The sequence below is a fragment of the Octopus sinensis genome, linkage group LG29 (genome assembly GCF_006345805.1).
Source record: "Octopus sinensis linkage group LG29, ASM634580v1, whole genome shotgun sequence".
Lineage (NCBI taxonomy): Eukaryota > Metazoa > Mollusca > Cephalopoda > Octopoda > Octopodidae > Octopus > Octopus sinensis.
This window is the reverse complement of record NC_043025.1, coordinates 11,592,956-11,616,114: the sequence shown is the minus strand read 5'-3', so window position 1 is coordinate 11,616,114 and position 23,159 is coordinate 11,592,956. Positions and strand designations below refer to the sequence as shown.

General features: G+C 42.7%; 1 protein-coding gene across 1 annotated transcript in view; it reads left to right on the top strand.

The window, feature by feature from the left end:
• LOC115226202 (synaptic vesicle 2-related protein-like) overlaps window positions 1-23,159 on the top strand; it is a 59,303-nt gene that overhangs the window by 22,924 nt on the left and 13,220 nt on the right. Inside the window, exons 3-11 of the mRNA XM_029797217.2 lie at window positions 2,322-2,420; window positions 4,408-4,479; window positions 5,909-6,033; window positions 10,269-10,332; window positions 12,758-12,883; window positions 17,005-17,136; window positions 18,815-18,897; window positions 20,376-20,452; window positions 21,634-21,744. Coding sequence (XP_029653077.1) covers window positions 2,322-2,420; window positions 4,408-4,479; window positions 5,909-6,033; window positions 10,269-10,332; window positions 12,758-12,883; window positions 17,005-17,136; window positions 18,815-18,897; window positions 20,376-20,452; window positions 21,634-21,744 — 889 coding nt within the window. The remainder of the gene's footprint in view (window positions 1-2,321; window positions 2,421-4,407; window positions 4,480-5,908; window positions 6,034-10,268; window positions 10,333-12,757; window positions 12,884-17,004; window positions 17,137-18,814; window positions 18,898-20,375; window positions 20,453-21,633; window positions 21,745-23,159) is intronic.

Genomic DNA, 23,159 nt, shown 5'->3' with positions numbered 1-23,159 from the left:
ATATATATATATATATATATACTAGCAGTATCGCCCGGCGTTGCTCGGGTTTGTAAGGGAAATAACTATAAAGCACTTTTAGAGAGTTATAGCCAAAAAATAGCAAAAAATGATGGTAAATTTTTTTTGGATAGTTAAAAGGCCGAGTTGCGTCCCCTACACCATCTGCGGTTTATGTTTCTGATTGTCGACCCCATGTCGAATTTATCAATCTTTTTCAGAACTGGGGGAACTTTTCAAAATTTTCGCTGCGTTAGTTTTGAATTATGACATTGGGCTATGTGTGTGTCAAGTTTCATCAGAATCGGTTGAAAGCCGTGGTCAGAGTGAGGGTACAAGCAAACAGACACACAGAAACACGCACAGACAAACTGCCGTTTATATAGAGAGATATATATATATATATATATATCATCATCATCATCGTTTAGCGTCCGTTTTCCATGCTAGCATGGGTTGGACGGTTCAACTGGGATCTGGGAAGCCAGGAGGCTGCACCAGGCTCCAGTCTGATCTGGAAGTGTTTCTACGGCTGGATGCCCTTCCTAACACCAACCACTCCATGAGTGTAGTGGGTGGTTTTTACGTGCCACCTACACAGGTGCCAGATGAGGCTGGCAAACGGCCACGATCGGATGGTGCTTTTTACGTGTCACCGGCATGGATGCCAGGCGAGGCTGCCAAATGGCCACGATCGGATGGTGCTTTTTACGTGCCACCGGTACAGGTGCCAGACGAGGCTGGCAAACGGCCACGATCGGATGGTGCTTCTTACGTGCCACCAGCACGGAGGCCAGTCGGGGTGGTGCTGGCAACAGCCATGTTCAGATGGTTCTCTTATGTGCCACCAGCACTGGTATCACAGCTACAATTTCCATTGATGTTGATCGATTTTAATTTTGATTTTGGTATATATATATATATATATATATATTGGGTTGTCCGGAAAGTCCGTGCCGATTTATAGTAGCTTACCTTTCGACTTATTTTAGAACATGGTTGAGTCCATAAAATAGGATTTGACAACACCTCCATTTAGAGCACAGTTTAAGCTATCTTCTCGTGGAAGAAGGTTTATGTTCCTATAACCTGTGTTAATTCTGTAACCCTTTAAAATGGAAGATAAGAAAGTTCATTTTCGGCACTTGATGCTTTGGGAACCAGACAAAAATTGCTGAAGCTCAGCTGGGATGTCTAGAGAGTTCGTGCCAATTTATAGTAGCTTATCTTTCAAATTATTTTAGAACATGGTTGAGTCCATGAAGTAAGATTTGACTACACCTCCATTTAGAGCACAGTTGAAGCTATCTTTTCGTGGGAGAAGGTTTATCTTCCTATAACCTGTGTTAATTCTGTAATCTATATATTCTGTAATATATATATGTGTATGGCTGTGTGGTAAGTAGCTTGCTAACCAACCACATGGTTCCGGGTTCAGTACACTGCGTGGCCTCTTGGACAAGTGTCTTCTACTATAGCCCCGGGCCGACCAATGCCTTGTGAGTGGATTTGGTAGACGGAAACTGAAAGAAGCCTGTCGTATATATGTATATATATATATATATATATATATGTGCGTGTGTGTTTGTGTGTCTGTGTTTGTCCCCCTGGCATTACTTGACAACCGATGCTGGTGTGTTTACGTCCCCCGTCACTTAGCGGTTCTGCAAAAGAGACCGATAGGATAAGTACTGGGCTTACAAAAGAATAAGTCCCGGGGTTGATTTGCTCAACTAAAGGCGGTGCTCCAGCATGGCCGCAGTCAGATGACTGAAACAAATAAAAGAGTAAAAGACAGAGAGTATGGCAGAATCTTTAACACACCGGAAAAGATGCTTATCTGCATTTCATCCATCTTTACGTTCTGAGTTCAAATTTCACAGAGGTCAACTTTGCCTTTTATCCTTTCAGGGTCAATGTAAATGGTTTTGCCTCATCCCTGAAACTGCTGGCCTTGTGCCAAAATTTGAAATCATCATCATTATTATTATTTTTATTTTGTTTCTGTATTTGGTTTGCAAGATTCTTGATATGAATTTGTGTGGTGAAACAATTTTTGCTGTGTTCTGGGAGGATCATTACACCAATAATAACACACACACAGACGCGAAGTGACTGTAAAGGTCACAAACAGCAACAAAAGAACTTTGACTAACAAACTACTGACCAATTAGTTTGTTGGTTGAGATATTTAACCAATTATCTAATAATAAAGAAGTGGAATTGTACCTGTGCATGTGTTATTATTGACATAATGACCCTACCAAGACAAACCAAAATTACAATTATTATTATTAATACCTTGTTTTCATTCTTTCCAGATGTCCGATGCTATGGAGATGATGATTCTGAGTATCCTCTCCCCTGCTCTCCATTGTGCTTGGGGTTTGACTGGAATAAAACAAGCCCTCCTCACTACCGTAAGTGCTCACTACTACCCTAACTTTCTTTTATCTACATGCATCTACCTGCTTAACTTACAACTCCCTCAAGAGAATAGCCTCCATCAAGCATTTGCCATATTCTGAATGCCTTACTTCCCTGGGCATGGATACATTGAAACTCCAACATCTGGCAGCTGAATTGGCAGACACCCATAAAATTATTAACCATCTTACAAACAATAACTCTGAGCACCTTTTTGAACTCCACCTGTCTAACAGCCGTGGACATGTTTACAAAGTCAGAAAACAGCACAGCTCCCATGACTTTCGGAAACATTTTTTCACGCTAAGAGTTGCTGAAGCATGGAACAAGCTGCTGGCATCAGTTGTTAGTTGTTGGAGCACTGCATCCTTCAAAACTTCCATGCTTCATAAGATTCACCAACACTACACCTGATGTTCTCCCTGGAAACTGTTCAGTGACGTACAACCAAGTGAATACACTCCATCAGGCATTTGCCATATTCTGAACGCCTTACTTCCCTGGGAATGGATACATTGAAACTCCGACGTCTGGCAGCTGACTTGGCAGACACCCATAAAATTATTAACCATCTTACTAACAATAACTCTGAGCACCTTTTCAAACTCCCCCTGTCTAACACCCATGGACATGTTTACAAAGTTAGAAACCAGCACAGCTCCCATACACACATACATAATGTGACCGCATGTGTACCGTTGGTGATTTTTTTTCCTCTGTCTTCCCTTCTCTGGATCTTTCCTTCTCCTATGTTTCCGACGAAGAGCTCCGCTCAAAACGTTAAACCGTCTTTCTTTCCTTCTTTCCTGAGCATCCAATAATACTATATTTGTTCCACATCCTCACGTTGTGTTTTTTGTGCTTTCACGTTTGGATTAACTATATATATATATATACGACGGGCTTCTTTTCAGTTTCCGTCTACCAAATCCACTCACAAGGCTTTGGTCAGCCCGAGGCTATAGGTTCCAGGTTCAGTCCCACTGTGTGGCACCTTGGGCAAGTGTCTTCTACTATAGCCTCGGGCCAACCAAAGCCCTGTGAGTGAATTTGGTAGACGGAAACTGAAAGAAGCCCATGGCATATATATGTATGTATATATATATATATGTATATATATATATGTATATATATATATATGTATATATATATATATATATATATATATATATATATATATATAGGCGTAGGAGTGGCTGTGTGGTAAGTCGCTTGCTTACCAACCACATGGTTCCAGGTTCAGTCCCACTGCGTGGCACCTTGGGCAAGTGTCTTCTACTATAGCCTCGGGCCGACCAAGATGGAAACTGAACAGAAGCCCATCGTATATATGTATATATATATATATATATATATATATATATATATATATATATATATATATGTATGTGTGTGTATATGTTTGTGTGTCTGTGTTTGTCTCCCCAACATAGCTTGACAACCGATGCTGGTGTGTTTCTTCCTCTATATCCCTCTCTCCTCTCCAGTCTCCCTGTCACTTTATATACCCTGATACATGTCCTCTCTCTTATTTCCACCCTTATCTTACACTGTCCGCATATACGCCAAAACACATCTACCCTTATATCAGTGGTTTTCAACCAGGGTTTCGCGGAATATTAGGGTTCCGCCAGTACAGTCCAGGGGTTCCGCAAGAAGTTACAAAACTGCTAAAACCGACAGTAATTTTTAATTTTCCTGTGCAGATATGTGTGCAGAAGACTATTAAATTATTGCACAGGGGTTCCTCAAGCCAGTGGAATGTTTCCTTGGGGTTCCGCTCCAGCAAAAAGGTTGAAAAGCACTGCCTTATATACATCGACCCTTATCTTACAACTGACTGCCTTTACCACTCTGCTCTGACACATTTCTACCCTTATCTTACACATAACTATCTATACCCTAACAATTGTCTATCCCCTACATCTACCCCGATACCGTGTCTTACTCTATGCTCACCCTGCTTTTCCTGTTTTTCAGATTGTCTTTTGTGGAATGATGACCAGTTCCAGTCTATGGGGAAGTTTCTGTGATAAATATGGACGAAAGCTGGTGAGTATTGATATTCTGCCTTCATGCCCTTTAGGGCAGATGCTACTTGAGGTGGGCTTGTGATACAGCAGTTACACACACACACACACACACAACATGGAGGCACATGGCCTAGTGGTTAGAGCAGCGGAGTTGCGGTCGAGCGATCGCGGGTTCGAATCGCACACTGGGCAATGTGTGTGTTTATGAGCGAAACACCTAAGCTCCACGCAGCTCCGGCAGAAGGTAATGGCGAAACTTCTGCTGACTCTTTCGCCACAACTTTCTCTCACTCTTTCCTCCTGCATCTTGCAGCTCACCTGCGACGGACTGGCGTCCCGTCCAGGTGGGGGGGAACCTATACGCCAAAGAAACCTGGAAACCAGCCCTTATGAGCCTGGCACGGCTCAAGAAGGAACATTGTGGAGGTACATGGCCTAGTGGTTAGAGCAGCAGACTCGCAGTCGAGGGATCGCGGGTTTGAATTTCAGACCAGGCGATGTGTGCGTTTATGAGTGAAACACCTAAGCTCCATGCGGCTCTGGCAGAAGGTAATGGCAAAACTTCTGCTGACTCTTTAGCCACAACTTTCTCTCACTCTCTCCTCCTGCATCTTGCGACTCACCTGCAACGGACTGGCATCCCGTCCAGGTGGGGGAACTATATGCCAAAGAAACCCTTATGAGCCAGGCATGGCTCGAGAAGGAACAAACAAACAACATAACACACACTTACATATATACATTATACATATCCCTTTCCTTTCTATAAATGTTCCCTCTTGTAAATGTCTCCTTTTATAATTCTTTTTAATACTTATCCCCTTTTATAACTGCCTCTTTTTGTAAGTGTCCCCTTTCACAACTGTCTCATTTTATGACTATTCCCTTTTATTACAATCCTTATTTGTAGCTATCCCTTTCCTTTCTATAAATGTCGCCTCTTCTAAATGACCCCTTTTATAACTGCCTCCTTTTGTGACTGTCCCCTTTCACAGCTGTCCCATTTTATAACTGCTCCCTCTTATTACAATCCTTATTTGTAGCTATCCCTTCCCTTTCTATAAATGTCCCCTCTTGAATGTCCCCCCTTGAAATGTTCCCTCTTGAAATGTCCCCTTTTATAACTGCCTCCTTTTGTGTCACCTTTTGTGACTGTCCCCTTTCACAGCTGTCCCATTTTATAACTGCTCCCTCTTATTACAATCCTTATTTGTAGCTATCCCTTTCCTTTCTATAAATGTCCCCTCTTGTAAATATCCCCTTTTATAATTGACCCCTTTTGTGACTGTCCCCTTTCACAACTGTCCCCTTTTATAACCTCACCCTCTTATCACAATCCTTATTTGTTGCTACCCCTTTCCTTTCTATAAATGTTCCTTTTGTAACTGTCCCCTTTTATAACTGTCCCCTTTTGTAACTGTCCCCTTTTATAACCATCTTCATTCCAGGCTCTGATTGCCTCGTCTCTGTTCACCTGTTACTTTGGTATCCTCAGCGCCTTCTCACCTACATTTATTTGGATCCTTGTCTTACGAGGGCTTGTCGGGTTTGGCATTGGAGGGGCACCACAAGCGTGAGTACAACAGTCATTTCATCCATTCTGAAAGAGAGACAAACAGAGAGAGAGAGAGAGAGAGAGTGTGTGTGTGTGTGTGTGTGTGCATGTGAGAGAAAAAGGAATTTCAGCTGATTGAGACCCTAGAGCAGTGCTTTTCAAACTTTTTGCTGGAGCGGAACCCCAAGGAAACATTCCACTGGCTCGGGGAACCCCTGTGCTATAATTTAATAGTTTTATGCACACATAAAGGCGCAGGAGTGGCTGTGTGGTAAGTAGCTTGCTAACCAACCTCATGGTTCCGGGTTCAGTCCCACTGCGTGGCATCTTGGGCAAGTGTCTTATACTATAGCCTCTGGCCGACCAATGCCTTGTGAGTGGATTTGGTAGACAGAAACTGAAAGAAGCCTGTTGTATATATGTATATATATATATCTATATATATAAGTGTATGTGTGTCTGTGTTTGTCCCCCTAGCATTGCTTGACAACCGATGCTGGTGTGTTTACGTCCCCGTCACTTAGCGGTTCGGCAAAAAGAGACCGATAGAATAAGTACTGGGCTTACAAAGAATAAGTCCCGGGGACGATTTGCTCGACTAAAGGCGGTGCTCCAGCATGGCCGCAGTCAAATGACTGAAACAAGTAAAAGAGAAAGAGAAAGAGACATATCTGCACAGGAGAATTAAAAATTACTGCCGATTTTAGCAGTTTTGTAACTTCTTGCGGGACCCCAGGACTGTACTGGCGGAGCCCTAAGGTTCCGCGGAACCCCGGTTGAAAACCACTGTCCTAGAGGAACATCATGGCATTAAAAGGGGGTGACGTATCGATAGAGTTATCACCATTGTTTTAGGTTCACTTTTGCTGGCTGTGTGGTAAGAAATTCGCTTACCAATCACAGGATGCAGGTTCAATCTCACTGCAGGGCACCTTAGGATAGAGTCTTGAAACCAGTTGAAGGAAAGGAGTTGGAAAATGCACTTGTCCTTGCTATTCAAGGAGATCTTGAATGGCAGAATTCCTCAACTGTCCCTAGAGGCCCTCCTGTATGAGAAGGACTCCATCACTACCACAGATTTTTCCTTAATGTCATTATACTATACAAACTTCCCTTCTTGTAATGTATATCATGAGTACTTTCCCTTCTCTTTTTTTTAATCATTCCAGTATCGGTAAATGTCTGCACTTTATGTCTGCCTTTGTATTATTCCTTTCATCCTTTCATCCTTTGCCCTGGTAGCAAATAAAAGAAATTATTATTATTATCATCTTTATTATTATTATTATCATTATTATTATTATTGAGTGAGAGAGCAGTGCATGCCATCAAAGTGACACTGGGGTAAAATATACGAAGCCCAGTATACCCATCATGACTACCCGTCTGATAAGGGTACACTAGGCACATGCATCACAACCATATGTGCCATTATTATTATTGAGTGAGAGAGCAGTGCATGCCATCAAAGTGACACTGGGGTAAAATATACGAAGCCCAGTATACCCTTCATGACTACCCGTCTGATAAGGGTACACTAGGCACATGCATCACAACCATATGTGCGTGACATGGTGATCTCATATCAAGATAAACAGCGCATGACCTTGCAGGTGGGGCCCAGTTAGAATTTTCTTCTGGTCGAGTAACCCATCCCACTGAAAAGATCCCTGAATAAGGGTTGTTTAAGGATGTTGAATGAAACACCCATGTTTCCAGAGGTGAATTATTCAAACTCCCAAAAATCCCTCTCAACACATGGCTATGATGCTCCCCCACTACTTCTGCTCATGATCAGAGATGCACATATCGTCATCCACTAAGGGACATGCTCAACTGGTTAAGGTCAAACAACTGATAAGCAAATCTGTGGTATTGAGCAGTATTATTATTATTATTATTATTATTATTATTATTATTATTATTATTATTATTATTATATGTTTGACTTTTGCTTTATGTCTGTACAAGTTGGCTCCAAGTCTCACCCAGAGACCTCAAGAGACAACAGGTTGGAAGTTCATGTTGTTGTTATGCCTAGTGTGCCATATATTTGGTTGTTTTTTTTTTGGTGTTGTACTAGTGAATGTCTAAATTATGTTTGTTTTAAAACTTGAGATTACATAGAAAGTATTTTGCGTAGGATATGAGCAGTTCCCATGAGCACTATCTCTTGAATTTCTGCCATTTTGGGGTTTCCTGGTATCTGAGTTAGGTAGCAATCAGCCATTTTGCTATCATTCCCAGGGCACCTATGACAACAGGCATTATTTTAGTCTTCAGGTTCCACATTTTGCTGATTTCTATTTCAAGATCTTTATATTTGCTCAGTTTTTTGTAGGTCTTGACAGATACGTTTATATCGATTGGGACAGTCATATCAATGAGGAGGCATGTTCTTTGTCTGAAGTCTTTCAATATGATGTCTGGCCTATTTGCATCTATCTTTCTGTCAGTTTGAATGGTGAAGTTCCAGAGGAGTGAGATGTGGGCATTTTCAAGCACTGGGGGTGGTTTGTGTTCCCACCAGTTTTTTTCATGGGGCAAATCCAGGTTTTTGCAGATTACCCAGTGAATATATTGTGCAGCTCTATCATGCCTGTTGAGATATAATTATTATTATTATTATTATTATTATTATTATTATTATTATTATAGATATTATTATTATTATAGATATTATTATTATTATAGATATTATTATTATTATAGATATTATCATTATTATAGATATTATCATTATTATAGATATTATTATTATTATAGATATTATTATTATTATAGATATTATTATTATTATAGATATTATCATTATTATAGATATTATCATTATTATAGATATTATTATTATTATAGATATTATTATTATAGATATTATTATTATTATAGATATTATTATTATAGATGTTATTATTATAGATGTTATTATTATTATAGATGTTATTATTGTTATCATTATTATTATAGATATTATTATTATTATTATTATTATTATTATTATTATCATCATCATCAATATCAGTTTTAAATGTATGCCAATTGGGTAAGAATACGAAATTGTTGTAAATAGATACCAAACAGAAAAGGCACCAGATTTCATTTGCAACAGCTGTTCTGAGTGTTAGCATTGATGTAGGTTCACATAAGTTCTGTGTGCGGTTACAGCTGGTGGTGTTAAGCCGGTACCATATGGAATTGTGGCTGATCTAGTTTGCTGTAGTTAAGTACATTGATGAATTACACATAGGTCAGTTATTGTATCTACACACCCTTACGTGTGTAGCTGGGCAAATAGCCGTGATCGTCTAGTGGTTAGGACCTCACGTTGTGACCGTAGTAACCCAGGTTCAAATCCTGGTCACGGCAGTTCACTTTAATTTGATGCGCAGGAGTGGCTGTATAGATCAGATGTGCTACACATGCAGCTAGGGACCTGATGGACCTTACATACTATGACTTGTATAGTTAGGGTTCAGGTAGACTATATATACAGTTATGGACTTAATGGACACTATATACTATTACTTGTATAGTTAGGGGTCAGGTAAACTATATATGCAGCTAGAGGCCTAATGGCCCCACATACCATTATATGTATAGCTAAGGCTCTGCTGGACCTTATCTACTACTACTTGTAAAGTTAGGGGTCAGATACACTATATGTATTTTCAGCTGGGAGCTGGCAGAATCGTTAGCACGCCGGGCGAAATGCGTAGCCATATTTTGTCTGCCGCTACGTTCTGGGTTCAAATTCCGTCGAGGTCGACTTTGCCTTTCATCCTTTCGGGGTCGATAAATTAAGTACCAGTTACGCACTGGGGTCAATGTAATCGATTTAATTTGTTAGTCTGTCCTTGTTTGTCCCCTCTGTGTTTAGCCCCTTGTGGGAAGTAAAGAAATAGGTGGTGGTGGTGGTTGTGGTGGTGGTGGTGGTAGTGCTGGTGGTGGTTGCGGTGGTGGTGGTGGTGGTGGTGGTGGTGCTGGTGGTGGTTGTGGTGGTGGTGGTTGTGGTGGCGGTGGTGGTGGTGGTGGTAGTTGTAATGACTATAATAACAATGGTAGTGGTTGTGATGACGATTATGATGGTGATATAATTAATGGTGGTGATAATGGTGATGATGATGGTGATGGTAGTGATGACCGAATGTCGATGATGTTGATGCTGTTGCTGATGATGATGCATGCAATGGTGACGGACTTAATTCTCTTTTTCTCTCCTTCTCTCTTTCTCTTACCCTCATGCCACCCTCCAGAATCACCCTGTATGCTGAATTTCTACCCGGCAAGACTCGAGCTACCTGTGTCCTATTTATAGAGGTAAGTTTCTCGTTTTGATAAGTAAAGAAGGTAAACGAATCACAATTCCCTTCAGGTAGATGGCTCTGCTCGATCTGTAGAAAAGGCGTAGGTAGAAACTCCATACGATGTACCCAGTGGTGTAGGAGTGGCTGTGTGGTAAGTAGCTTGCTTACCAACCACGTGGTTCTGGGTTCAGTCCCACTGTGTGACACCTTGGGCAAAGTTTCTTCTGCTATAGCCTCAGGCCGACCAAAGCCTTGTGAGTGGATTTGGTAGACGGAAACTGAAAGAAGCCCGTCGTATATATATATATATATATATAGGTGCAGGAGTGGCTGTGTGGTAAGTAGCTTGCTTACCAACCGCATGGTTCTGGGTTCAGTCCCACTGTGTGGCGCCTTGGGCTGACCAAAGCCTTGTCAGTTGATTGGTAGGCAGAAACTGAAAGAAGCCCGTCGTATATATATGTGTGTCTGTGTGTGGTGTGTGTGTGTGTGTGTTTGTCCCCTGAACATCGCTTGACAACCGATGCTGGTGTGTTTACGTCCCTGTAACTTAGCGGTTTGGCAAAAGAGATCCGATAGAATAAGTACAAGGCTTACAAAGAATAAGTCCTGGGATCGATTTGCTCGACTAAAGGCGGTGCTCCAGCATGGCCACAGTCAAATGACTGAAACAAGTAAAAGAGTAAAAGAGTGTAAGCTATGGACACATAAGAGGTGCAGCAATATCGAAGGAAGATTAACTGGGAAGCTTGTTTTTGCGTGTGGCAGATGCTCAGGGGCAATAAACACTGAAAATGTGCAGAAAACAGCTTCTGCCACATGCCAGGGGAAAAACTGCAAGTAGTTGATAGCTTCCATTACCTAGGTAACCAAGTCAGTAGTAGGGGTGGGTGCTCTGAAAGTGTAGCTGCTAGAATAAGAATAGCCTGGGCAAAGCTCAGAGAGCTCCTACCTCAGCTAGTGACAAAGGGCCTCTCGCTCAGAGTAAAAGGTAGACTGTATGATGCATGTGTACGAACAGCCATGCAACAGCTTCCATTACCTAGGTAACCAAGTCAGTAGTAGGGGTGGGTGCTCTGAAAGTGTAGCTGCTAGAATAAGAATAGCCTGGCAAAGCTCAGAGAGCTCCTACCTCAGCTGGTGACAAAGGGCCTCTCGCCAGAGAGTAAAAGGTAGACTGTATGATGCATGTGTACGAACAGCCATGCAACAGCTTCCATTACCTAGGTAACCAAGTCAGTCAGTAGTAGGGGTGGGTGCTCTGAAAGTGTAGCTGCTAGAATAAGAATAGCCTGGGCAAGCTCAGAGCTCCTACCTCAGCTGGTGACAGAGGGCCTCTCGCTCAGAGTAAAGGTAGACTGTATGACGCATGTGTACGAACAGCCATGCAACAGCTTCCATTACCTAGGTAACCAAGTCAGTAGTAGGGGTGGGTGCTCTGTGAAAGTGTAGCTGCTAGATAAGAATAGCCTGGGCAAAGCTCAGAGAGCTCCTACCTCAGCTGGTGACAAAGGGCCTCTCGCTCAGAGTAAAAGGTAGACTGTATGATGCATGTGTGCGAACAGCCATGCAACAGCTTCCATTACCTAGGTAACCAAGTCAGTAGTAGGGGTGGGTGCTCTGAAAGTGTAGCTGCCAGAATAAGAATAGCCTGGGCAAAGCTCAGAGAGCTCCTACCTCAGCTGGTGACAAAGGGCCTCTCGCTCAGAGTAAAAGGTAGACTGTATGACGCATGTGTACGAACAGCCATGCAACAGCTTCCATTACCTAGGTAACCAAGTCAGTAGTAGGGGTGGGTGCTCTGAAAGTGTAGCTGCCAGAATAAGAATAGCCTGGGCAAAGCTCAGAGAGCTCCTACCTCAGCTGGTGACAAAGGGCCTCTCGCTCAGAGTAAAAGGTAGACTGTATGATGCATGTGTGCGAACAGCCATGCAATATGGCAGTGAAACATGGGCTGTGACTGCTCTGGGCATTTGTAAGCTCGCAAGGAATGAAGCCAGAGTGCTCTGCCGGATGTGTAATGTCAGCGTGCACCAAGCTCCAGTCTGATCTTCATACATTTTACTTTATTCTTTTATATATTTGGCGTTAGGAAGGGCATCCAGCTGTAGAAACACTGCCAGATCTGACTGGAGCCTGGTGCAGCCTCCTGGCTTCCCAGACCCCAGTTGAACCGTCCAACCCATGCTAGCATGGAAAACGGACGTTGAACGATGATGATGATGAGGAGGAGATAGTAAGGTAAAAAGCACCCACTACACTCGCGGAGTGGTTGGTGTTAGGAAGGGCATCCAGCTGTAGAAACACTGCCAGATCTGACTGGAGCCTGGTGCAGCCTCTTGGCTTCCCAGACCATGGTGGAACCGTCCAACCCATGCTAGCATGGAAAGCGGACGTTAAACGATGATGATGATGATGATGATGATATTTATTTTCAGGTATTCTGGGCCATTGGAGCTTGTTTCGAGGTTATGCTTGCTCTCTTCATCATGCCGGTTCTTGGATGGCGATGGTTACTGGTGCTCTCTGCGGTTCCACTTTTAATATTTTCTGCCTTCTGTTTAGTAAGTATCCACCATTTTTTTTAGTCTTTTATGTAATGTTTTTCTTTTCTTTTAGTTTTTTTTTTTCACTTTTTATACTCTCTTCCCATCCAAGCCTATGCTACTCCAACATCCTGTGGGTTGGATAGGTCTAGAAATATATCTTTAGGCGGCGAGCTGGCAGAAACGTTAGCGCGCCGGGCGAAATGCTTTGTGGTATTTCATCCGTCGTTGCTTTCTGAGTTCAAGTTCCGCCGAGGTCGACTTTGCCTTTCTTCCTTTCGGGGTCAATAAATTAAGTACCAGTTATGCACTGGGGTCGATGTAATCGACTTAATCCATTTGTCTGTCCTAGTTTGTCCCCTCTGTGTTTAGCCCCTTGTGGGTAGTAAAGAAATAGGTATTTCGTCTGCTGTTATGTTCTGTGTTCAAATTCCGCCGAGGTCAACTTTGCCTTTCATCCTTTCGGGGTCGATAAATTAAGTACCAGTTATGCACTGGGGTCGATGTAATCGACTTAATCCCTTTGTCTGTCCTTGTTTGTCCCCTCTGTGTTTAGCCCCTTGTGGGTAGTAAAGAAATAGGTATTTCGTCTGCCGTTACGTTCTGTGTTCAAATTCCGCCGAGGTCAACTTTGCCTTTCATCCTTTCGGGGTCGATAAATTAAGTACCAGTTATGCATTGGGGTCGATGTAATCGACTTAATCCATTGTCTGTCCTAGTTTTTCCCCTCTATGTTTAGCCCCTCGTGGGCAATAAAGAAATAGGCATTTTGTCTGCCGCTACGTTCTGAGTTCAAATTCCGCCGAGGTTGACTTTGATTTTCATCCTTTCGGGGTCGATTAAATAAGTACCAGTTATGCATTGGGGTCGATGTAATCGACTTACTCCGTTTGTCTGTCCTAGTTTGTCCCCTCTGTGTTTGGCCCCTGGTGGGTAGTAAAGAAATAAGAAATATATCTTTTGTCTTTTTTTATCTTTTACTTGTTTCAGTCATTGGACTGCGGCCATGCTGGGGCATCAGCTTAAGGAATCTTAATCAAATGCAACAACCCCAGTACACATTTCTATCGGTCTCTTTTGCCGATCCGCTAAGTTACAGGGACATGAACACACCAACATCGGTTGTCAAGCGATGGTGGGGGGACAAACACAGACACACAAACATATACACACACAAACACACACACATATATATACATATATATACGACAGGCTTCTTTCAGTTTCCGTATACCAAATCTACTCACAAGGCTTTGGTCGGCGCGAGGCTATAGTAGAAGACACTTGCCCAAGGTGCCACGCAGTGGGACTGAACCCGGAACCATGTGGTTGGAAAGCAAGCTATTTACCACACAGCCACACCTATGCCTATGTATATATAAATATATATATATATATATATATATACATATATAAGATGGGCTTCTTTCAGTTTCCGTCTACCAAATCTACTCACAAGGCTTTGGTCAGCGCGAGGCTATAGTAGAAGACACTTGCCCAAGGTGCCACGCAGTGGGACTGAACCCAGAACCATGTGGTTGGTAAGCAAGCTACTTACAACCACTTACAAGGAGGTGGTGGTGGTGGAGGTGATGGTGGCGGCGGCGGTGGAGATGGTGGTGGTGATGGTGGAGGTGGTGGTGATGGTGGTGGAGGTGGTGGTGATGGTGGTCGTGGTGGTCGTGGTGGTGGTCGTGGCAGAGTTGTCCGTAGAAGTCGTTGACTGTGAAGCTGTCGTCTGGTTCCTTCCAAATTCTTTCCGTGTGTCGGCGGCGTCCATCTCACACGTGCACCTGTGTTGCTCCTCCCCTTCTTTCCCTCCCTCGTGAAGCTGTGTGAAAGGGGAGGGTAGGGAAATCAACGCCGTAAGCGTTGCCAAGGAGACCACCGATCTTCTCGACGACGACTTCATGGCTTTGAAGTCGCCATCTTCAAAGCAAAAAATGGCTAGGAAAGCCGAAGACGAATTTACAAAATGGGGAAACACGCCACACAAAGGCAGGTTTCCCGTGCAAAGAATTTGCACGACCGAATGTATTTATTAGTTGTTGCACAATAGGCGTCATTGATTGGTTGAAATTGCAGAAATTGAGGACAAAAAACAACAAATATCTTACAAACTATAGAATTTTCTCAATAAAGCCAAGAGAAAAAAATGTTTTATAAACACATTCTACCAGTATACGAAGTCTAAAAGTGTTTAGTTACCTATAAATTATGTTAAAAACTGCCGGTCAAACCGAAATGATCCAAATATTTCTAATTCAAATTTTTTTTGCTAATTTATGTCGTATGCAATTAAGAATTGTTATTTAAATAAAACATTATAACAAGAAAAAAACAACAAAAAACAGTTTGATACGGCTGTTTCATAAGCTTTCAGAAATACAATACGTCGTGCCCCGTTAACCTATAGTATATTCACCTCAGTTATTGTATATATATATATATATATATTTTATTTTGACACATTCTACCAGAATACGAAGCCATGAAGTCGTCGTCGAGAAGATCGGTGGTCTCCTTGACAACGCTCACGACGTTGATTTCCCTCCCCTCCCCTTCCCCACAGCTTCACGAGGGAGGGGAAGAAGGGGAGGAGAAACACAGATGCAGGTGTTAGCGTGGACGCCGACACACGGAAAATTGGTGATGATGGTGGTGGTCGTCGTCGTGGCGGCGGCGGTAGTGGTGGTGATGGTCGTCGTGGTCGTGGTCGTGGTCGTGGTGGCGGCGGTAGTGGAGCTGGCAGAAACGTTAGCACACCGGGCGAAATGCTAAGCGGTATTTCGTCTGCGTTACGTTGTGAGTTCAAATTCCGCCGAGGTCGACTTTGCCTTTCATCCTTTCGGGGTCGATAAATTAAGTACCAGTTACGCACTGGGGTTGATGTAATCGACTAAATACCTATGTCTGTCTTTGTTTGTCCCCTCTGTGTTTAGCCCCTTGTGGGTAGTAAAGAAATAGGTAGTGGTCGTGGTGGTGGTCGTGGCAGAGTTGTCCGTAGAAGTCGTTGACTGTGAAGCTGTCGTCTGGGTCCTTCCAAATTCTTTCCATGTGTCGGCGGTGTCGGCGTCCATGCTCGCACGTGCACCTGTGTTGCTCCTCCCCTTCTTTCCCTCCCTCGTGAAGCTGTGGGAAAGGGGAGGGTAGGGAAATCAACGCCGTAAGCGTTGCCAAGGAGACCACCGATCTTCTCGACGACGACTTCATGGCTTTGAAGTCGCCATTGCTCAAAGCAGAAAATGGCTGGGAAAGCCGAAGACGAATTTACAAAATGGGGAAACACGCCACACAAAGGCAGGTTTCCCGTGCAAAGAATTTGCACAACCGAATGTATTTATTAGTTGTTGCACAATAGACGTCATTGATTGGTTGAAATTGCAGAAATTGAAGAAAAAAAAACAACAAATATCTTACAAACTATAGAATTTTCTCAATAAAGCCAAGAAAAAAAGATGTTTTATTTTGTCACATTCTACCAGAATACGAAGTTTAAAAGTGTTTAGTTACTCTCTCTTACTCTTTTTCTCTTTTACTTGTTTCAGTCATTTGACTGCGGCCATGCTGGAGCACTGCCTTTAGTCGAGCAAATCGACCCCGGGACTTATTCTTTGTAAGCCCAGTACTTATTCTATCGGACTCTTTTGCCGAACCACTAAGTTACGGGGACGTTAACAGACTAGCATCGGTTGTCAAGCAATGCTAGGGAGACAAACACAGACACACAAACACATATATATATATATAATATATATATATATATATATATATATATATATATATATACACATATATACGACAGGCTTCTTTCAGTTTCCGTCTACCAAATCCACTCACAAGGCATTGGTTGGCCCGGGACTATAGCAGAAGACACTTGCCCAAGATTCCACGCAGTGGGACTGAACCCGGAACCATGTGGTTGGTTAGCAAGCTACTTACCACACAGCCACTCCTGTGCCTATGTGGAAATTATTTTAAAAAACTGCCGTTCAAACCGAAAAGATCTGTTATCGGCGATTCCCCTATTCCCTCCCCACTTCTCCCAACTCTTCCCTCTGATTTTTCTTCTCCTCCAGCCCTGTACACCCTCTCCTCCTTCTCTTCGTCATATCATTCTTTTCTCTCTCTCCTTCCAGTGGCTTCCGGAAAGTGCCAGGTTTGAAATCTGCCGTGGAAATGCTGAGAAGGCTGAAGAAACAATTCAACGAATAGCCAAAGAAAATGGTAAACCAATGTTACTGGGCCGGTTGAAGGAGTGCGATTCCCAGGTAAGGGTTCTTTTTGGTAGTTCTCTTTAAACCTTTGGCATTCAGATTACCCTGTCAAATTGTTAAAAATAGGTCTGTTTTTACATGTTGGCCACTGATAAAATTTTTAACCATTTTATTTTTTTATATTATAATTGAGTGGAGGTGCAATGGCTCAGTGGTTAGGGCCGTGGACTCGCGGTCGTAGGATCGCAGTTTCGATTCCCAGACCGGGCATTGTGAGTGTTTATTGAGCAAAAACACCTAAAGCTCCACGAGGCTCCGGCAGAGGGTGGTGGCAACCCCTGCTGTACTCTTTCGCCACAAATTTCTCTCACTTTCTCTCTCTCTCTCACTATCTATCTCTCTCTCTCCCTCTCTCTCTCTCTCTCTCTCTCTCTCTCTATATATATATATATATATATATATATATATATATATATATAAAATGTGGAGACGCAACGGCCTAGTGGTTAGGGCAGCAGACTCACGCGGTCGTAGGATCGCGGTTTCGATTCCCAGACCAGGCGTTGTGAGTGTTTACTGAGCAAAAACACATAAAGCTCCACGAGGCTCTGGCAGGGGATGGTGGCGACCCCTGCTGTACTCTTTCGCCACAACTTTTTCTCACTCTTTCTTCTGTTGGCCTGCTCGCTTCGCCAGCGGAGTGGCATCATTTGAAGGCTAAAACAATGCAAAGCGTATTGTGACCAGCGATGTGTAGCAACATCTGATAGCCTGGTCGGTCACGGTGATCACGGTGATATTATAATTGAATTAATTCCCATTCCCTTCGGGGCAGTCTAGCTACTTGTGTGCTATTCTTCACCAGGTACACACGTGTCGTAGCTTGCTACAGAATTCAATATTGGATATATTTGGGGTACTTATATGCATTCAAGACATTGTGTCTGCTTTTTTGTGGGTATACTCTTTTACTCTTTTACTTGTTTCAGTCATTTGACTGCGGCCATGCTGGAGCACCGCCTTTAGTCGAACAAATCGACCCCAGTACTTATTCTTTGTAAGCCTAGTACTTGTTCTATCGGTCTCTTTTGCCGAAGCACTAAGTTATGAGGATGTAAACACACCAGCATCAGTTGTCAAGTGATGTTGGGGAGGACAAACACACACACACACACACACACCACACACACACACCATATATATATGTATATATATATATACATATACACGGCAGGGTTCTTTCAGTTTCTGTCTACCAAATCCACTCACAAGGCTTTGGTCGGCCCAAGGCTATAGTAGAAGACACTTGCCCAAGGTGCCACGCAGTGGGATTGAACCCAGAACCATGTGGTTGGGAAGCATACTCCTTATGACACCACCATACCTGCACCTATATATATAGACACACACATATATACCATGGTCTTCTTTCAGTTTCCGTCTACCAAATCTACTCACAAGGCTTTGGTTGGCCCAAGGCTATAGTAGAAGACACTTGCCCAAGTGTAACTGGATACAGATTATGAAACAGCTGTCAACAAATGGAATAAACATTTCATCTCTCACCTCTCTTATTTCGGTTAATCCTTATATATTCTCCTTCATAGTGAATCCTGTATTTTTAGGATAGCAAAATTAATCTTGCCCCCTAGTTTAACCTACTGTCATTCTTGATAGCTGAACATTTAGTGAAGTGCTTACCGTGTACTCCGAATATATTTCTATATTTCAGGCTGAGCATGTAAATCGAGGCAGTATTTTGGACATGTTAAAACCAGATATGCGTTTAACTACACTACTACTGTGGCTGGTGTGGTGAGTTCAATTTCCATTTCTGTCTTTGCTTCTCTCTTCTCTTCGCTCTCTCTCTCTCTCTCCCTCTTTCTCTTAAATATCCCCTCTCTTTCCTTTTAGCCTGTTTGTAATGTTACCTGCCATTTGTGTGTGTGTAGGGAACTCCCTTCTTTGCTCTTTTTTATACACATCATAGGGAGAACGTGTTTACATTTTTATTTCTCCCACAGTAAGGCTTTCTAATATTTAAACTCATTTCATTTCTTTTTATTTATGTTGTGTTCTGCACAAAACATGTGTATATGTGTGTACGTGTTGCTTACCAACCACATGGTTCCGGGTTCAGTCCCACTGCATGGCACCTTGGGCAAGTGTCTTCTTCTATAGCCTTGGGCCAACAAAAGCTTTGTCAGGGAGATTTGGTAGACGGAAACTGGAAGAAGCCCGTCATATATATGTATGTGTGTGTGTGTGTGTGTGTGTGTCTGTCTGTCTGTGTTTGTCCTCCTAGCATTGCTTGACAACCGATGCTGGTGTGTTTACGTCCCCGTAACTTAGCGCTTTGGCAAAATAGACTGATAGGATAAGTACTGGGCTTACAAAGAATAAGTCCTGGGGTCGATTTGCCCGACTAAAAAGGCAGTGCTCCAGCATGGCTGCAGTCAAATGACTAAAACAAGTAAAAAGAAAAAAAAATGAAAAACAAAACACATGCAGCCAAAAGATGTAGCCCAAGGCCAAATAGAGTTAGGAAGTGATGAAATCAAGGAAGCGAAGGAGTACATCTCCTTAGGGTACACAGCGAACATGCTCTGAGATATGGATGCTGAAATCTCAGGGAATAAGGACCAGATGGAAGGCATTTAACTCAACATAGGATGTGTTCCAGACAATGCTAGACAATGCCTTATGTACCGGGCTCTTCAGTTGCACCCACCGTCCTATCTGTGCTCTTATATACAAGTAAGATGTGAGCTACTACCAAGAGGATAGAACATTGATTATCTACAACACAAGGGTCCTTCAAAAGATCCATGCTCAAAACACAACTAAGAGAACACATTCGAAGTGAGATAATTTGTGAATACATGTGATCACAGAATACAGAAAGCACAAGTTCCCGCTGCACTAGACATGTCCACAAGGCTCTCATAAAACAAGTGTACCCATGTCGTTGCCAAGTGGTATCCAAGAGACCAGAAAAGGCCCTTTGGAAGGCTTCTATGATGATGGTGGGAAGATTATTTGATCAAGTTATTTGGGTTACGATGGAAAAGAAGACAGATGTAAAGAATCTGGACTGCACCCACTTTCAGTTTTTCTTTTTTTTACAGAATCTCTCATTTTCGAGTACAGAGATTCTAAAATTTTAAAATTTGTGTGTGTGTGTATATACACACACACACATACACATATATATGCATATGTACATACACATGTGTATGTATATATATATATACATGTATGTATATATATTCGTATGTTTTGTCTTTTTGTAGGTTTTCCAACAGCTTCTGTTACTTTGGTGTAATTCTGATGACAACCGAACTCTTTGAGTCTGGCAGCAACTGTGCTGGTAAGTGGTAGCTGTCTTCCAAGACATTCCTTCTTTTCAAGACAATATGGCAATGCCATCGATAATTTTGTCTTACAATTATGAGGTTCTAGTGGCTATAGTCTGTACGATTCCACATCATCATCATCATTTAATGTCCATTTTCCATTCTGGCATAGGTTCTATCATCATCATTGTTTGACCGTGGTCGAGACAATGGAATTTACCATGCTGTGCCAGACTTCACGGTCCATCATGGCATTACGGAGGTCCTGTTGCTGGATGCTTGTATCCCTGGAGATTACATCAGGGTAGGAGAGTGTGCGCCCTCTGGTATCGCAACCGTGGTTGAGACAATGGAATTTACCATGCTACGCTAGACTTCACGGTCCATCACAGCATTGCGGAGGTCCTGTTGCTGGATGCCTGTATCCCTGGAGATTACATCAGGGTAGGAGAGTGTGCACCCTCTGGTATTGCGGGTAGATGGCTTCCAGAGGAGAAGAGTAGAAATTACTTCTTTTTCAGCTCTACAACAATGTCCAGCAAACTGGACTCTTCTACGTGTCTGGACTTTTAACGTGTCCATGTGTGTGTGTGTGTGTTTATATGTGTGTGTATGTGTATATATATGTATGTATATATATCATCATTCATTCTTCGACCGTGGTCGAGACAATGGAATTTACCATGCTACGCCAGACTTCACGGTCCATCATGGCATTGCGGAGGTCCTGTTGCTGGATGCCTGTATCTCTGGAGATTACATCAGAGTAGGAGAGTGTGCGCCCTCTGGTATTGCGAGTAGATGGCTTCCAGAGGAGAAGAGTAGAAATTACCTCTTTTTCAGCTCTACAACAATGTCCAGCAAACTGGACTCTCCTACCTTTCACAAGGTTCTATGGTTTGTCAGAAGACTGCATCAAGCTCCGGTCAGTTTTGGCATGGTTTCTATGGCAACATACCCTTCCTAACGCCAAACACTCCATAGAGTGTACTACGTGTGTCTTGTGGGTCCTTTTACGGGTGCCCTTTTAGGTGTCGCCAGTATTGCTGCCTTTCATGTGTCACTATATTTAACACCCTCTCTCTTTCTCTATCTGTTTATCTATCTCTAAATTCTCTCTCAGCATCTAGAGTCCAAACAACATTTCATCAGTGGTGGTGGTCACTATATTTAACTCTCTCTCTCTCTCTTTCAGTTGGTAACAAGACTGTTTTCAGGGCTGAGCCTCACTGTCCACTGGAGTGTAAGATGTTGTCCAAGGGTGACTATATTGACCTTCTCTGGACAACTGTTGCTGAATTTCCTGGTAAGTATCATGCCTGGCTCATAAGAGCCAGTTTCCTGGCTTCCTTGGTGTATAGGTTCCCCACCTAGATGGGACGCCGGTCCGTCGCAGGTGAGCTGCAAAAGAGTCAGCAGATGTTCACCATTACCTTCTGCTGGAGCCGTATGGAGCTTGGGTGTTTCGCTCATAAACACACACATCGCCCGGTCTGAGATTCAAACCCGCGATCCCCCAACTGCGAGTCCGCTGCTCTAGCCACTAGGCCATGTGCCTCCACATTTTATAAATATAATATATATATATATACATATATATATATACATACATATATATATATATATATATATATATATATATATATATATATATATACACACACACACACACACACACTGATTCTTTACTTTGGCACTCAGGCCACTTAACACAGAGGGGACACAACACCACAGTGGGGACAAAAAACATATAACAAATGAATATGAAATATAATAATGAAGATGAATGGCCCCACTCCTCATACAGTACCATTTGAACATTTGTACACACTCTATCTGTTGATCATTTTTTTTTCCTTTAATTATGGTTTTTTTCTATTTCTTCAAGCTTTTCCTTTCTTTTTTCGTCTTTTTTTTCATTGATTGTTTTATTTCTTGTGAAACACCGGTGAGGTAAAGTGCATGACTGCATAACGTTCCTACTACAGTTGTGTAATTATTTCAGCATTTTGATGAAACACGTGTATGTCCTATAAAGCTTCAAATACCACACCTAAATTCTGCTTACTATTTTATAAATATTGTTTTTATTTGTTCCTTCTCAAGCCGTGCCTGGCTCATAAGGGCTCTAACTCCACCAGATTGATTACCGGTGGCAGCTCATTAAACTTTACCAATGCTCCAGCTGGGTCAATCCTATTTCCACACATGTCCTTAAGCTTCCTGTATGTTTCTCTATCGACCACAATGGCCTTTACACTCTCTGGGTACACGTCAGTTGGTAGCTTTACCCTTATGATGTGCTTGAATTTAACTATTGTCACGCTGGTGAGACCCATATTGGAGTATGGGATTCAAGCCTCTTCTCCTTATCTCCTCAAAGACATACAGCATCTTGAAAGAGTCCAGAAGCTGGCTACCCGCATGGTTCTTGGTCTCAAGCATTTGTCTTATGAAGACAGGCTGAAGACGCTCGACCATTATTCTCTAGAAAAACGCCGACCCCGTGGTGATCCCATTCTTGCTCACAACATCATAAGCGGAAAGTGTAACCTCTCGAAAGAGCTGTTCTTCACTCCTGCTCCAGAACGTCGGCTGTGGGGTCATTCCGAAAAGCTCTATTTGTGACGATTTCATCTCAATCGAAGGAGAGGGGCTTTCTCCGTCCGGGTTGCGGTCCGTGGAATAAGCTGCCAGACGAGATAGTGAAGATGCCGATGA